This window comes from Carassius carassius, chromosome 49 (assembly GCF_963082965.1).
Source record: "Carassius carassius chromosome 49, fCarCar2.1, whole genome shotgun sequence".
Classification (NCBI taxonomy): Eukaryota; Metazoa; Chordata; class Actinopteri; order Cypriniformes; family Cyprinidae; genus Carassius; species Carassius carassius.
The window spans coordinates 1,547,956-1,566,143 of NC_081803.1; the positions used below are offsets into that span (position 1 = coordinate 1,547,956).

Genomic DNA, 18,188 nt, shown 5'->3' on the forward strand with positions numbered 1-18,188 from the left:
GTTACTGGCCTCTAGCAAGTGGCGGAAATGAGCGCAGTGCTTGTTTAGAAAAAGAAGTGTCGGGGTAAACACTGCAGGGCTATTATTTCTAGGAAGGATGTAGTGAATATGAGGAAGAAGAAATCGGGATAAACAGACACTACTTACGTCCGACGCGGAGATTGATCTGATCCCGCCGCTGGCCGTCGGGGTTCTGGAAGCAGCTGTACAGGCCGTTGCTACTCATGTTCACTTCCATCAAGATGAGCCGTGGTCCTTCTTCCCGCCGACGGGCCTTCACGTCCGTACCGTTCACCTTCCATGTTACCGAGGCGTCGTTGTCCAGCAAGCCGCACTGCATAGTGACATCATTTCCTATCCTTTCATACTGAATCCTGGCACCTGGGGAAATGTAACAGATGGTCAAATTCAATTACAATACTTACTTTATTTTTCCTAAGGTGAAAAATTCAGCAGCTCTTGAGGCGCAATTTCACACACACACACACACACACACACACACACACACACACACACACACACACACACACACACACACACACACACACAAACACACACACACACATATATATATATATATATATATATATATATATATATATGTACTAGTTTTTCAACAAACATCGTAAATGCATGGCATTCATCAACTGCTCTCAGACCACAAACTTGTAGAACACTCAACATCACTACTTTTTTACTTCACACCCTATTTAATGAAATCATAGCCTTTTAATGCTTAATAATCACATCCTCCACCTTATTTTTCACATTAGGATGGCTGCAGCCATTTGTAAATTTAATGTGTCTGGTGATTTTAGCTGTACAAAACTACTCATTATGCTGCAAACTGGTATATATATATCATTTTTTTTTGTTGTTGTTTTAACCATATTATTTTAACGTATTGTCTTGATTACAAACACACAGATTTGTATTACATACAGTTTTGCGGTTTATTGCATATCGATATCCTTGTCATTATTTCCATATTGCGGCTAATGGAAAGAAAAATCTCACACATTCACAGAAAGCAGCTTACTTTTGCGTTGCAAATGAAGGTGGAGAGGCAGTATCATGATTCCCCCTATTTTAAAATGTAATAAAATATGAATACTTACTTTACAGTTTTAGACCATTTTAGACTTTAGAAATGTTCCCTCGCCCCAATTTTTTTTCACACGCATCTACTTTGAGTTGTGAAATGCTCACACTGTCGAGCTATGCAGCATACTTTTAAGACAAATACAGAATTCATTGTTGTATTCCATTGTGCTGCTTCTCCATTGTTTTTTTATATAAACATGCTCTAGAAGGACACTCTTGACCTTTGTGTCTCTGTGTCACATCTTTTGAACTGTTTTGCATATAACACACTAAAACAAATGTGGTGCTCAAGTTCACGTCTCAAGACCATTTCCCTTCCCCATTCCACAGCCCACATCTCACAGTTTTCAATGCAACAACACTGAAATGGCCCATAACTCTGATTCAGCCATTCTTTAATCGTCAACACTCCCACTCCAACTGGTATTTAGACATTTTGGTGGTGTTAATGTTCGCTCATCTTAAAAAGGATCATTCCTACATGACTTGAAGGCAGTTTGTGATCGGGGGTGTGGAGAACGAGATTCTCTTGGAAGTTTATTTTTGTTTTTATCACATTGGATTTTATGAGATTAAAAAAAAAAAAAGAATTGGCTGTGAATATCAAATCAAATATCGAATACAATTGGGTGTGGTTTGCCTGTGATGAGAAAATAACAAGGCTGTTTATTTTCCTACTTATAATCAGTTACACAATCATTACAGTAATTTCAACGAAAAAAAAGGAAGATGTGGTTGTTTTCTTACAGAATCTTTTTTACACCCTAAGGCATGCAAATAATATATAAAATACATTTCTTCATGTCGCAACCACGAGTAATGCCCTATAGATGTTTTCCATCATACGACAGCTGCGACAATGAAAGAAACATAAGAAAAAGTAGGTTCAGAATGCACAAACAGGCAAACAAACAAAACCCAGAGAACACATCAATGCTCCTCTTTGACTTTTATTATGGTGTCGTGACTCCCACAGCCACAGAGGTCGGAAAATGCAATTTGTCTTTCTTCCCCTGACCTGACTAACTACCCCTGTACCTTAATCCACACGCTCTGGGCAAACCAAATCCATGAATTTTACATTTACTCTGATGTCAAAGACTCACGGTGTTAAGTAGAATAGAAAGCGGAAGTCTGTTGTGTTCAAAAGAGGAGAATGGCAACAGTGGCAACTCAAATAAACACAGATATGCCAATTAGGATGTATCCAGTTCAGAAAACATGACATGCAGTTATCAATTTGGCTGCAGTTTTTCTACAGAAAACTAGTTTCTAACTATCTTTGAGATAGAAACACTGTTGATGCACAGAAAAACTTCCCCTGCCGATAGTATCCTATAAGTATTTTTATAATGCAATCTATCATTTTATAATGACAGAATGAAAGTAGAATATATTTTTGAATAAGTTCTGTATCACTTTTATTCATTTTAGCTCAAAGAAAATTGCAGGTCTCCTTGTACTGTGTGAGCTAACTTGAATGTCTGCTGATTTCATCATCCTGACGATCACTCTATAGATTTTTTTTTTCTACTTTAAAATTCAGGGTAATTATATTCTATTTGCTTTATCTAACATGTAATGTATTGCATGCAATCTTTTTTTTAATATTCAGCACATCTCCCCCTACACACTATAATTTCTTTGAACCAACTTAATTGTGTCTATTGACTAAACATAATTATCAAACTCAAACACATGTTAGATATCAAAAAAAGAATACTTGCAATGAGTTTAACTTCCTGAATTCAGGCTGAACTTGTGCTGTTATGGATCATCAAATAAAACCATTTCTTGTACCCTGCCTGCTTATCTGTTGAGACGGTGGGCAGGCGGCGATAGAGCACGTAAACGCTGGTGCATTGGCACAACACAACAAAGCCCAGGAACAATTGCTCATATCTGTTACCTTTTGATAGCTCAGAATTCCTAATTCCCATTATGTAATTAGAAGGTGCTTATTTTATGGCCCTATCAGATCTTAGGTTTGCTTTCTAAATATGGAATGAATTTAGTTTTGAAGTTTAAAGGTCCCATTAAGAATAGGATGGAAGGAAAATATGGTTGAAGTTTAAAAAAGTAGACAAACTGACACTTGATAATGTAGATGTAAACTGGCTGCAGAGGTTAGTGGAAGCGTCATGTAGAGATGAGAGGAGAGGGACTTTACACCCACATGGAAGTGCTAAAGGTTTATGAGCAGGACATATGCAGTGTTGCTTGTGGAGGGAATTCTAGACCAGCCAACAGAGGACTGGGTGGACAACTAGAACTCCTGGCTTGATGAGGAACAGCTGTCCTTCCGAAACATGCAGCAAAATCACAAAGCAGCTAATTGGCTCTGCAAACAGAAGCTGTCTGTTTAAGTGAGTGTCATTTGTTCTCAAACTCTCAGAGAAAAGACAGTACATGACAGTAGAGTACACATCTATAGCCTTATTACTAGCAGAAATAATATTGTTTTGTGAAAATACCAAATGTTTCATGCCAGGCATTGCCTTCTAAATAAAACCCCAGCAAACCTAAAGTACTGTCAAGTTTGGGATACTAGTGCCCAGAATGGGATGCTGGTATGCTGCTGTCCCAAGAGGATTCTTAAATTAACTGGCAAACCTTACCCAATGTTCCCTCAATTTTTTTTCTTGATGAGCAAAACTTTTCTCTAGTAACTTGTATGATTTGACCTTTGAATTAACTCAATAAGGCACATTTTATGTTACCTGAGATTTGTATTTTTTTAAAGTGCTGTGTTAGCAAGCAAAAAAATATATATATTAATAATAATAATAATAATAATAATATATAGTTCTTCCTTGAACTAGCAACCTTATCGTGGTGGAAGGGTATGAGTACCGAAATGATCCTAAGAGCTAGTTTTGTTGTCAGGGGCTATATGCCCCCGGTAGGGTCTCCCAAGGCAAACGGGTCCTAGGTGACGGGTCAGACTAAGAGCGGTTCAGAAGCCCTTTATGAATTCTTTAAAAACGAGGAGCTTGACGTCGTCCGGCATGGCACAGCCGGGGGCCCCACCCTGGAGCCAGGCCCGGGGCGGGGGCTCGAATGTGAGAGCCTGGTGGTCCCCTCATGGGGCCCGGCCGGGCTTAGCCCAAAAGAGCAACGTGGGGCTGACCTCCCGTGGACCCACCATCTGTGGGAGGAATTGTAAGGGGCTGTTGCATTGTGGAATGGGCAGCGGTTGAAGGCAGGGGCCACGACGACCCGATCTTTGGACACACAAACTGGAATGTGGAATGTCGCCTCATTGGCGGGGAAAGATCTTGAGCTTGTGTGGGAGGTTGAGAGGTACTGACTGGAGATAGTCGGGCTTACCTCAATGCACAGCTCGGGTTCTGGAACCACGCACCTTGAGAGAGGCTGGACTCTCTACAAATCTGGGGTTGCCCAAGGTGAGAGGCGGCGGGTTGGTATGGGGTTGCTCATAGCTCCCCAGCTCAGTCGCCATGTGTCGGAGTTTACCCTGGTGAATGAAAGGGTCGCTCTACTGGGTGACTTCAACTCTCACGTGTGCAGCAACAGTACCACCTGGAGGGGTGTGATTGGGAAGAATGGCCCCCCTGATCTGAACCCGAGTGGTGTTCTGTTATTGGACTTCTGTGCAAGTCACATTTTGTAAATAATGAACACCATGTTCAAGCATAAGGGTGTCCATCAGTGCACATGGCACCAGGACACCCTAGGCCGGAGGTCGATGATCAACTTTGTGGTCATTTTGTCTGACCTCTGGCCATATGTCTTGGACACACTGGGGTAAAGAGAGGGGCGGATCTGTTAACTGATCACCATCTGGTGGTGAGTTGGATCCGATGGCATGGGAGGAAGCTGGACAGACTTGGCTGACCCAAATGTTTTGTGAGGATCTGTTGAGAATGTTTGGCTGAGCCCCCTGTCAGAGAGATTTTCAACTCCCACCTCTGGCAGAGCTTCGACCAGATTCTGACGGAGCCTGGAGACATTGAGTCTGAGTGGACCATGTTCTCCACCTCCATTGTCAATGTGGCCACTCAAGAGTGTGTGGCCGTAAGGTCTCCGCTGTCTGTCGAGGCGGTAATCCCCGAAATCAATGTTGGACACTGGAAGCAACACTGGACCAGATATATACCCTTGCCTGGGTGCTGGGGGGTTCATGGGAGTTTGCCCAACGAATCCACATGTGTTTTGTGGATTTGGAGAATGTGATTTCGACTGTGTCTGTAAGTCAGACTTGTTCCCGGTACATGTTGGACTCCGGAAGGGCTGCCCTTTATTACCGGTCCTGTTCATTATTTTTATGGACAGGATTTCTAGGCGCAGCAAGGGGGCGGAGGGTGTCTGGTTTGGGGAACACTTGATTTTGTCTCTGCTTTTGGCAGATGAAGTTTTCATGTTGGCTTCATCAGGCCAGGACCTTCAGCGTGCACTGGGACGGTTTTCAGCTGAGTGTGAAGCGGCTGGGATGAGAATCAGCACCTTCAAGTCTGAGACCATGGTTCTCAGCTGCAGAAAAAGGTGGCTTGTCCCCTTCAGGTTGGTGGAGAGCTCCTGCTTCAAGTGGAGGAGTTCAAGTATCTTGGGGTCTTGTTCACAAGTGAGGGAAGGATGGAGCGGGAGATTGACAGGGGAATAGGTGCAGCTTCAGAATCAGAATCAGAATCAGAATCAGAATCAGAATGAGCTTTATTGCCAGGTATGTTCACACATACGAGGAATTTGTTTTCGTGACAGAGCTCCGCAGTGCAACATAACAGCGACAGAACAAAAAACACAATAAGGAATAAAAAATACAAAAAAATACAAATAGGTGGGTAAGGATTGACAATATACAAATTGACAATGTATGGCAGGTATATTAAAAAGAGCATTTATGTATGTACATGTATATTATGTGGAAAAATTGTAACTGTACGCTAAGTATGTGTGTTTGGATAAATAAGTGTATGTGTATATAAATATAAATATAAGTAGTATAGTGTCTTCCATGTATGTACATGTATATTATGTGCAAAAGATTTACGTGTACGCTAAGTATGTGTGTTGGATAAAAAGTGTAGTGTATATAAATATAAATAGTGTAGTGTGTCCCACAGTTATTATCAGCTGTTCATAAGATGGATTGCCTGAGGGAAGAAACTGTTCCTGTGTCTGGTCGTTCTGGTGCTCAGTGCTCTGTAGCGTCGACCAGATGGCAACAGTTCAAAGAGGGAGTGTGCTGGATGTGAGGGGTCCAGAGTGATTTTAACAGCCCTTTTGCTCACTCTGGATAAGTACAGTTCTTGAATAGATGGGAGGGTTTGTACCGATAATTTGCTCAGCAGTCCGGACTACCCTCTGTATTCTTCTGAGGTCCGATTTAGAAGCTGAGCTGAACCAGACAGTTACTGAAGTGCAGAGGATGGATTCGATGATGGTGGAGTAGAACTGTTTCAGCAGATCCTGTGGCAGGTTAAACTTCCTCAGCTGGCGAAGGAAGTACAACCTCTGCTGGGCCTTTTTCACAATGGAGTCAATGTGAATGTCCCACTTCAGGTCCTGAGAGATAGTGGTGCCCAGGAACCTGAATGACTCCACTGCAGTCACAGTGCTGTTCATGATGGTGAGTGGGGGGAGTGCAGGGGGGTTTCTCCTGAAGTCCACGATCATCTCCACTGTTTTGAGCGTGTTAAGCTCCAGGTTGTTGAGACTGCACCAGACAGCCAGTTCTTTAACCTCCTGTCTGTAAGCAGACTCGTCACCGTCCTGAATGAGGCCGATGAGTGTGGTGTCATCTGCAAACTTCAGGAGCTTGACAGAGGGGTCCTTAGATGTGCAGTCATTAGTGTACAGGGAGAAGAGCAGTGGGGAGAGAACACAGCCCTGGGGAGCTCCGGTGCTGATTGTACGGGTGCTGGATGTGTATTTTCCCAGCCTCACTAGCTGCTGCCTGTCTGTCAGGAAGCTGTTGATCCACTGACAGACGGAGGTGGGCACGGAGAGCTGAGTTAGTTTGGGCAGGAGGAGGTTTGGGATGATCGTGTTGAAGGCAGAGCTGAAGTCCACAAACAGGATCCTCACATAGGTCCCCGGTCTGTCTAGGTGTTGCAGAACATAATGCAGTCCGATGTTTACTGCATCGTCCACAGACCTGTTTGCTCTGTAGGCAAACTGAAGAGGATCCAGCAAGGGTCCAGTGATGTCCTTCAGGTGGGCCAGCACCAGTTTTTCAAATGACTTCATGACTACAGACGTTAGAGCCACAGGCCTGTAGTCATTTAGTCCTGTAATTTTGGATTTCTTTGGGATGGGGATGATGGTGGAGCGTTTGAAGCATGAAGGGACTTCGCACAGCTCCAGCGATCTGTTGAAGATCTTTGTGAAGATGGGGGCCAGCTGGTCAGCACAGGATTTCAGACAGGCTGGTGTAACACAATCTGGGCCTGGTGCTTTTTTCCTTTTCTGCTTCCTGAAGACCTGGCGCACCGCATCCTCGCTGATCTGTATTGCAGGTGTGGGGGAGAGGGGGGATGCAGGAGTTGTGAATGGTGAGAGCGCTTGATTGGAGAGGTGTTCAGGGTGGGTTGCAGGAGTTGTGAGTGGTGTGAACAGTTGTTTGGAGAGGCATTCAGGGTTGGTTGCAGGAGTTGTGAATGGTGAGAGCGGTTGATTGGAGAGGTGATCAGGATGGGTTGCAGGAGCTGTTAATGGTGTGAACGGTTGTGTGGAGAGGCATTCAGGGTTGGTTGCAGGAGCTGTGAATGGTGTGAACGTTTGTTTGGAGAGGCATTCAGGGTTGGTTGCAGGAGTTGTTATTGGTGTGAACGGTTGTGTGGAGAGGTGTTCAGGGCAGGTGATGGGTGTTCTTTCAAACCTGCAGTAAAACTCGTTCAGATCGTCTGCCAGTCGTTGATTTTCCACAGTGCTGGGGGGTGGTGTCTTGTAATTGGTGATCTTCTTTAGGCTCTTCCACACTGATGCGGAGTCGTTCGAAGTGAACTGAGTCCTTATTTTTTCAGAATAATTCCTCTTTGCCACTTTGATCTCCTTTTCCAGTGTGTATTTAGCCTGTTTTTACAAGACATTGTCCCCCTTCACGTAAGCATCTTCTTTGGCCTGACGGAGCTGTCTGAGTTTTGCAGTGAACCACGGTTTGTCATTGTTGTAATTTAGTTGAGTCTTGGTAGGAATACACATATCCTCACAGAAACTGATATATGATGTTACGGTCTCTGTGAGTTCGTCCAGATCGGTGGCAGCAGCTTCAAAAACACTCCAATCAGTGAGGTCAAAACAAGATTGTAAATCCTGCTCTGCTTCATTAGTCCATCTTTTTACAGTCCTTAATACAGGTTTAGCTGATTTTAGTTTCTGCCTGTAGGTCGGTATAAGATGAACCAGAAGGTGATCAGAACGTCCCAAGGCTGCTCGTGGAACAGAGTGAAATGCATCCTTTATTGTTGTGTAACAGTGATCCAATATATTACTGTCTCTTGTGGGACAAGTAACATGCTGTCTGTATTTTGGCAGTTCACGGGAGAGATTGGCTTTATTAAAGTCCCCAAGAATGATTAAAACAGAGTCTGGGTGTTGTTGTTCTGTCTCTGTGATCTGCTCAGCGAGTTTCTGTAAAGCTGAGCTCACGTGCGCTTGAGGAGGGATGTAAACACTAACCAGAATGAACGAATGAAACTCCCGCTGCGAATAGAACGGCTTGCAGTTAATGAAGAGCATTTCGAGATTTGAGCAGCACGTCTTCTTTAACACAGTTACATCTGTACACCACCGTTCATTGATGTAAAAGCATGTCCCGCCGCCGCGCGATTTCCCCGTTGATTCTGCGTCGCGATCCGCTCTAAACAGCTGAAAGTCCGGCAGATGGAGCGGGCTGTCCGGTATGGCGTCATTCAGCCAAGTTTCCGTGAAACACAGAGCAGCAGAGTGGGAGAAATCTTTATTTGTCCGAGAGAGCAGAAGCAGTTCGTCCGTTTTGTTGGGTAGAGAGCGGAGATTTGCCAGATGGATGCTAGGCAACGGCGTTCAAAATCCGCGTTTTCTGAGTCTCACGAGCGCTCCCGCTCGCTTTCCCCGCCTGCGCGTCCTCTTGAAGCGTGTGATCAGGGCAGCCGCTCCGCCGACAAGAATGTCCAGCAAAACATCAGAATAGTCGAAAACCGGTGAAATATCGGGAGATGTGTTTTGCCGAATATCCAGCAATTCGTCCCTGGTGAAACTGATTGCAGGAATATAACTAAAGACAGGACAAACTAACAAAAACACAAAAACAACTGCAGAGCACGTCACGGAGGCAGCCATCCTGTATCGGCGCCACTTCTGCAGTGATGCGGTCAATGTACCTGTCTGTTCTGGTATTTATTGTCTGCAGCCATGGGTCCCCACTTTATATTAAGTGGCCTTAAATATTATGTACTAGCATATAAATGAATCATTTGGTACAATGAACTTATTGTGTAAATACATGCTCTTTGTACTAATATTATAAAATTACTGCATGTAATTACATCTGTAATTAATTTCTGTTATTACATTTGTAACTACACTGTTGACCTATTTCTTACATCTTAACCCACCCTTAAATCTACCCATTCCACCAAATCTGTCCATAACCAGCAAATGTGTTTTGCAGTACAATATGAACAAAATGAGTACATTGTAAGTATATAGTAGTTAAGACCACTAAATATAAAGTGGGACCTTTGATTACTACTACATTCAGCGCACATCATTCTTTTTCTATGAAACCTGTAAACTGCATTTAATGGTTCTAACTCTATACCGACATCAAAACGATAGTTTGCTCAAGCATTGCAATTATTTTGCATTGACTAGAATACAAGCAAATGGCTTTCCTAAATCATTTATTTATTTATTTTGCATGTGTCCTGTGCACGGCATATTATACTTCTGAGTGGCCATAATGTAAAAAGTGGGTACGCACGCAGATTTGAGGGAACGTTGACTTCCCCAGCCAGTTTTACAAGCTCCAAACCATCATTGGCCAGCTTAAAAAGATGTCTAGTGCAGCCATTATTCAAAAATGCCAAGTAATAAGGGGTTTTGAGTGAGTGATTCTTAAAATTTGATCCCCCAATTATGAATATTTGTTTCCATCCTTGATTTTGTTGCATTAGCATGTGTTCAGAGCTGTCAGAGTTTACAAGGACTCATCGCACAGTAGCCATGCCTCGAGGCTGTGGGTGGGTTGGGCAGAACTGCGGCATATGGAAGTTTTCCCTCCCTGGCTGATATTGTATTGTAACACAGAGTGGTTTTCACACAAACAAAGGTCATGAAATGGTACATAGTCGGGAAAGGTCAATAGGATTAGAAAGTACCAGATTGATATTACATGGATCAGACAGCTTCATCATTGGGCTCCTGGGCTTAGATGCTCTACATTGGGAATGTGAGTTTCGGCTACTTGGTTTATTTTCTTACACTTGTCAGGGGGGATGCTAGCTTACTCATAGCCACTGGCGCTGATCCTCATTTTCTCTCTCCTCCCAGACCTCCCGTGATGCACCACATGCTTCAAAGACTTTAGTTTAAGACCAACACTCTTTCCACAAGTTTGGCTTTAGCTTGTGACCTACGAAAAAACCCTATTGGATGTTTACTAAGCATACTAAATAAAATTAATTATTATATAATGTAATTATTGCTCAAAGCATGTTCAAAGCCAATGGTCGATCCTGTCCCACAATTTACTGAATTACTGCTTTTTGATTTCACTGTAAAATTGCTGCTTTACGCCCACCAGTTGATTTTCATATCAATATTATATATTTTTTAATCCCCAATTGCATTTTGTTGCATTTCTTGATAACAAATCATCACAAAGAATATTAAAATGAATTCAGAAATGTTGTTATGTGTTACTGCAATATAAAACTAGAAGAACTGTATATTATTATCATTACTTATTAAACATTGGTCATATTCTTCTGCTTAGTATCATGTCTAACAATGCCCTTCAACTGTAGTCAAATCACTATATCTGTTCCAGGGATTGTGCAAAGCTTGGTTTTGTACAGCTATGATTTATTTGTAACATTTACATAATGTCTCTTTGTATAACATTTATATAATAACTTTAATAGTGAGAAGGAAACTTAGTAGGACATAATGATGTGGGCAATGTACTGCCCTGTGCAGGTGTGTGTTAATAAACAAATGATTCATAGCACTAAAATAGTCATATTACCAGATTCCTTGTATCATTCTATTTTTTTTTTTTTCAAATAATGGCTTGCTATTTTCCCAATTCATTGCACAATGGAACTTTTGATAAAAACTCAGTCTCACTTTGTTTCCCCCAGACACATGAGGAGCCAGCCAGAGGAGATGAAACAGGATGTACAACTCAACAGCCCCTTGTGATGGAGAGCAGCATGAGGCAACGCTCCAATGCAAATCGGCACCAGAGGAGATTAAAGCACCCTATCCCACTCCCACCTAAAGGCCTAATACACAAAGGCAACCTTGATTGAACTGGATCCTAATCTCAGAAATGCACTCCACAGCAACAGCACCCCCCTCTTAATTTGCTAATACACAGTTACATACAACCTTAGCATTCCTAAAGTCTAGCTGCTGCTGACAGGCTGTGCAGATATATGGATTTGGATTCGCTGTGTTCATGCCATTGATTTGGTGCAAGGTTGGGAATTTCAGGAATCACATATGTAATATAAGACGGCCTATCAAGTGGGTAGATTGTGTATCTCAGAATCTGACCTACACTTTTAGAGCATGGCTCTGGCAGCATCAGACTCTTGCAGCAACTGGTTCATTCAGAATGTTACCATGGTGGTTGTGATGCTATGCTGTGATTATCGTGATTGCAAAGTATGCAGTGAGCTGGTCTCGTCTTTCATTGTGTCCCAACCAAATGGGTGTTTCCAGTGTCAGGTATTTATGCTTTAATGCAAAAGCCACTTAGAACATACTTAATGCTTAATGCTGCGTTTTAAGTTTATCTCTCCTCATCTACTTCCAATCATAGAGGCATTCCAATGACTAATGGAGGTGCCAATGATGTACAGGTAAACCATTTACATGATGCGTAGAAGATGATGTTTGAGTTGCCACTCTTCCAATTTAGACAGTATTGGAAGTTACTATCGACACAACTCAAACAAACATTTGTGTTTACATAGGAGAGTTATGTAGAGAGTTTTACAAACTTTAAAAACATATTTGCAAAAATAAAAAAAACAAATAAAAGGATGGATGGATGGCCAATGGATGCATTTGATTTGCAATCAGTTTCCAAGTTGGAAGTCCAAGTTTAAGTGAGGTTTTTCTGTTGTTCAGTGGCTGTCTTTGTATGGATTTTGTACCAGTGAGATTGTGAAGCAGTGGTCCATCTAAAGGCAAATCACTAATAGCAAGCGGATGGCAAATATCATTAGTGGCAGATTGTAGCTTGAGAAATGTAAAATAATTTTGTCAGGGAACTCCTATATAACCTCTGTAAAGATCATAGCTTATCCTTTTAGAAGTAGAACACAATAAAACACACCTATACTGCTGTGTAGCTAAGATTTCAGAGGGATGGATTTTCCTTCAAGCCAAAAATAAGCACAGTGTACAGTAAAATAATATCTGTTTACAAACCAGGTTTCATTCATATTTGAAGGTTGACCATGGGCCATGATATCCCAGAGTCCAATGTTCACTGGTAACAAGCCAGATCAAAAAGCATTAAAAATTAACTGACAGTCTTCAGGTATGTCACTGAGGCCTTCTTGTGGTGCCACTGGGATGTTATCAAGTCCTCTAGCTTATAAATATTTGCATACTCGGACTAACAACTGATGCGGCACAAAAAAATAAAGTGTGGCAGAAATAAACTGATTGTAAAATCTAGTTTCGAGAGCACTTTGTTGCCTGGCGACTCTGAAATTATTTTCTAATCCATTCTTTGTATGAAGTAAATGGCGTGAACCTGCTGCATTGGCCCCAGGCCCCTGGAGAAAGCATGCTGTTATACCCAGATTACTTGCACATTTACTCCAGCACTCTACCTTGGCTCTGCTTTAAATGAGGGAATTGCATTGCCTTGCTGGTGGAATGTAAACATCCCGTGGCAGGCCTGTGTCTGCGGCCCCCTGTCTTCATCAGAAGGCGGGATGGAAATCTGCCTGCTCTACTTCTCCCTCTCGAACTACATCTCCACCAGCACACATGTCCTCCAGCACTGATCACAGATGAGCCGTGCAAAATGAAGAGCAAACATACCTGGATGTCATTACAAAGCACTCCCATCGTTTACAGAAAGTGCACTGAGGCCTAAAACCAACAATCGCTCCTTCCCTGTTCCCATTCCCCTTGCAGGGTGGCAGCAGGAGGGAGAGGGAGCTCCGTTAGGGGTCAAAGAAAATAATTTTTTATGTCTTTTTTGACAACCACTCAGAGCGCCAACAATGCTGGGCGTAATCTGTCTTCATTTGCTCAGCCGTTGTTATCGTTTCCCCCAATCAATCCCAATGCAAAGGGTCTTTTGAGATGTTAATGGGTTTATGTCGAAAGGGGAAATTCTTTTGACTGGAATTAGATGACTTGGTGCAAAGCAAGTATTGTGATTTGAAAATGTTGCTATGTTGAAGGGAACACATAGCATTTCTGAGAGAATACCAGTGTCCTAGCCAAAGTCACACTTTAAGATCATTTATCATGTCAGGCCTAGGCATGTCTCCAAAAGAAAGATAAATCATACTTCTAATGAGAAAAATCACTTTGACCAGGGTTTACAAGATCTCTCTGGATCAGAGGATGAAATGGCCTCCGGTGAACTGCAATCAAGAATATTCCTATGTATACCCATAAAACAAGGCACAACAAGGGATGACAAACAAAACATTTTCAAAGAAGATCAGACACTAGGTTGTGTGAACAACAACTACTTCACTAGTCAACCTTAAGGACAATCTGTATAATTAGGCTGATTTAGGGTCATGTTTATTCATTCAGAAGTGAAGGAATTCCTTTATTCTTTTACACTAGTTATTCCTTTACACAAGCTCCAATCTGGATCCAGAACACCTGAGAAGAGATGATGCTGACCCTCAGAGGACCCCAGATGATGCTAAGCCTGAATCAACAACAGAACTAACAAATATTGCTACAAGTGTGACTGCATCATATAATAATTATTAATTATTAATAATATTAATAATATTCATCATCTGGCTGACTAAGACTTGTATAAATTTTTCTACAAATCCTGTCATACGTGCACAAACTGACAGTCACCACTTATAAGCTATTACTAAATATTGTAGAAACATAATTTTCTGTAAAGTTGCTTTGTAACGATTTGTATTGTAAAAAGCGCTATACAAATAAACTTGAATTGAATGGAATTGAAAGTGAATGGGCAATATAACCAAATTCCTTTATCACACTGAGGGGGTCTACTGATTGTGAGTTTACAACTTATCTGTGATCAAAACCTTATACCTTCACTATAGCATCTCTACTACAGGTTTCTTTAGAGAGAGCAATTGAGATAACAGGGCTTGGGTTAGTGACTGTACACAGGAAACTGCAGCTATTTGCTGCGAGATGCTCTCGTTTGCGAAGGGTACACAATCTGGCAGGCCAACCGGCTCTTCTCTGATAAGCCTGCTTTGTATTCCACAGTATTACTCCCCAAGAGAACACCTTTCATAACACCATCTTATGCTCTTGTGTTTTCTTGTGCTTCTCCCTTATCTGTTCTACCTCCTTTCCCATCTACTCTTCCTCTGTTGTATCCATCTCTTTCATTCCTGGCTCCTAACAGCCCCCACTAAACTCACACCCTGGGTTGGAGCCTTTCACTTCAGGGCGAGCAAAAGCTGCTGTGACTTCATCCAAATTCTCTTGTTACCTCAGGGTAATCCCAGTGTGTTTGCCCTGCTTAGTGGCCTTTCTTGGTCCCACTGGTGGCACGCTGCTCTCCAGACACTGCCACTTGCGAGGAAAACATGCAAGTCTTGTTTGGATAAAACTGTAGGATAATCTGTCAGTAAAACCTGAAAGGGAGGGTCTGTTCATGAGTGTCACTGGAATAACAGATCAGTTTGAAGAAAAGAATATTTGAGTGGTTCCTCCAGCTACTAGGGACATAATACCAGAGAATATTTCCAGTGGTTTAAGGTCTTTGTAGAGCAAGGTTGTCAAACCTAGTTCCTGGAGGGCCCCAGCCTTTTCAGAGTTTTGTTCAAACCCTGCTCTAACACACATTCAAATTAGCCTGAAGGATTTGATTGGATGGATTAGTTGAATCTAAACTCTGCAGTGCTGTGGTCCTCCAGGAACTAAGTTGTAGAGGCAGAACATGTGATGGATTGTGCCGACCTGCGATTGAGTGTTAGATGTTCTCTTGGATGATCTTGCAGCCACCGACCACGTCATCAATAACACATGAATAGTTACCCTGAGTTTTAAATTCCTCATGTTTCTGGTCTGATCTTGATGGGTTGTGAATGTGAGGGCATTGCAGTTTTCACCTTGCCTTTTCTGTGCATCGTGAGCTGATAAATTTAAGGAGGACCAAGTGCAGGGCTTTCCGATTTAGGACCTGGAAGACCAGCGTCCTGCAGAGTTTAGCTCTAATTTTCACCAACATTGGTCTAAAGAGAAGCTGAAAACCACACTTGAGTAGAAGTACAGAATTACTAAATTACTTTACTACAAGTTACAAGTCACTGATTAAAAAATGACTTTGAGTATCTGACTTTACCAGTACCCAAGTATGTTTATGTTTTATGTCTTTTATGTATAGGGTGGTGTTGGCGCAGTGGGTAAGACACATGCCTTTGGTGTGAGAGACCCGGGTTTGAATCCACTGTGAGACACCAATGTGTCCCTGAGCAAGACACTTAATCCCTAGTTGCTCCAGAGGCGTGTGACCTCTGACATATACAGAGGTGGGTAGTAACGAGTTACATTTACTTGAGTAATTTTTTGGGGTAACTAATAATTTTCGGAGTATATTTAAAGATGGGTACTTTATACTCTTACTTGAGTAAATTTTTGGGGAAAAATCTGTACTTTTACTTCGTTACTGTGGGCGACGCTCCTCTCGTTACTTTATCTTAATGCAATAAATGTTATAAATGCTTCAGTTTATTCCAAACGCGCCGTCTACTTTTCTCTGGGCAATGAGCGATGCCCATTCGCGAATGATTCATTCTTTTGAGTCAATTCTGTTCAAAGGCTTGATCAAACCAATTGGCAAACGAGTGAATTGGTTCATGAATCAGTTTGAATGAGTCGTTCAGTTCGCACGCGCTGAGCGTCTGAAGTGGTTCACTCGGAGTTGTTATGTTTAAGAACAGAAAGAGCGTTGAAAACGTGGCTGGAACTGCACTGAATTGAAATCTGCAAAGGCTATTATTCTTTATTAGATGTACACCGCGTGTGCTGTCTACTGTTTAACAGGTAATAACTTGGGCTACAATCGATTACAGTACACGATACCACTGTGACATTAGTTTGTTGTACGTGTGTGGCTTATAACAGAGGGGAGTCAAGTTGAATGCAGCTTCCAAAAGACAAAAAATAGCCGATTAAGATTTTATTAATTTTAATACAATCACACCGGTGCGAGTACATTCAGCAAGTCATATTATCAGCTGCTAAATTCAGATCTGTGATCGCTTGCTGGCGCTGAGCCAGAGATAGAAGCGTTTATACAGCGCTGCGCATTATAACCAATCACACATGATTCTTTTGAGCTTATTAAAGCATTGGCCAAACAGAGGCGTTCAGATGAGTCATCGCCAAAATGCCGGTGCTTCCTTCACTCGCTCACTGACTGAATACCTCTTTCTGGCGAATTCTCTCATCTGAAACAACAAAGTGCAGATGTGTGTACGAATCTTTAATTAAGATATTGATTTCACAGTGTTAACAGTTTCAGTGATTTTAATGGGAGTTTCTGAGAGTGATTGAAATGTAGACTGTCAGTGAAAATTATCTTTAATAATGTAAATGTTATTTGCTCTCTTTCTGAACAATGAAAGATTAGTAGCAATATTTATATCACATTAACTTTCAATGTTAAATTCACATTTAATATAAAGTCAGTCGTATTAAAAATATGTTATGGCATGACACCTATATCTGTTACTTAAGTAAACAGACAGGGTTTTATAATAAATAACATAAATTGGAGTAAAGGCTGATGAAATATATACATTTATACACGCACACATACATTACATATATTTATCTATATATCTAAATAAAAATAGGCTTAGTATATATGACCCAAAGTAACTAGTAACTAACTACTTGAGTAGATTTTTTATCCGATACTCTTTTACTCTTACTCAAGTAACTATTCAAGACTAGTACTTTTACTTTTACTTGAGTAAATATTTCTAGAAGTACTTTTACTTTTACTTGAGTACAGTTTTTGGGTACTCTACCCACCTCTGGACATATATAGCAATTGTAAGTCGCTTTGGATAAAAGCGTCAGTTAAATGAAAAAATGAAAATGAATAAAATGTATTTACTGAATGTATGCTTAAAGATGCATAAGTCTTTAAAACCTGCTGTAAAAGACGTGCCAGTGAAAAACATGAAAGTTGATTTGTAAAGACAACCATCACGTTTATTTTATATAATCTAAATAAAACCCGAACACCTCAAAATTCCAATAAATCAAGGTCAACACAACTGCCTCTTAAATGGCTAAAGACATTCAAGTCTCAGTGAAGTACATGTGCTCAAAAAGGGCATAAGTAAAACAGTATCCTTAAATAAAAAAGTTCAATTAAATATGACAGATAAATTAATTAATTTGAAGTAAAATTCAAAGCCTTCTTGCACTAGACGTATTGGTTTTGGCTTCATCACTGGCTGCAATAGTGTCTTCATGGAACACTAGCAGTACACAAGCTTTCACATAAAGAAGCCTTGTTGGCAAGTTTCAGTGTGTATGGGCAAAATGCACAGGATATAGTAAATTTATTGTCTGTACATAGCAAGATTGGTTATTTTGTAGCAGAAATAAACTGCTGCAGACAAAGTTAGGTGACATGCAAAATGAAAAGAGTAATTGCATGACTCATTACAAATGTATTGGAGTAAAAAGTA

General features: G+C 41.4%; 1 protein-coding gene across 2 annotated transcripts in view; it reads right to left on the bottom strand.

Annotated features, from left to right (window-relative positions):
* Positions 1–18,188, bottom strand: part of LOC132132415 (ciliary neurotrophic factor receptor subunit alpha-like) — a 182,793-nt gene that overhangs the window by 82,632 nt on the left and 81,973 nt on the right. For both annotated transcript variants that reach the window (XM_059544779.1, XM_059544780.1), the window contains one exon: positions 148–381. In XM_059544779.1, coding sequence (XP_059400762.1) covers positions 148–381 — 234 coding nt within the window. The remainder of the gene's footprint in view (positions 1–147; positions 382–18,188) is intronic.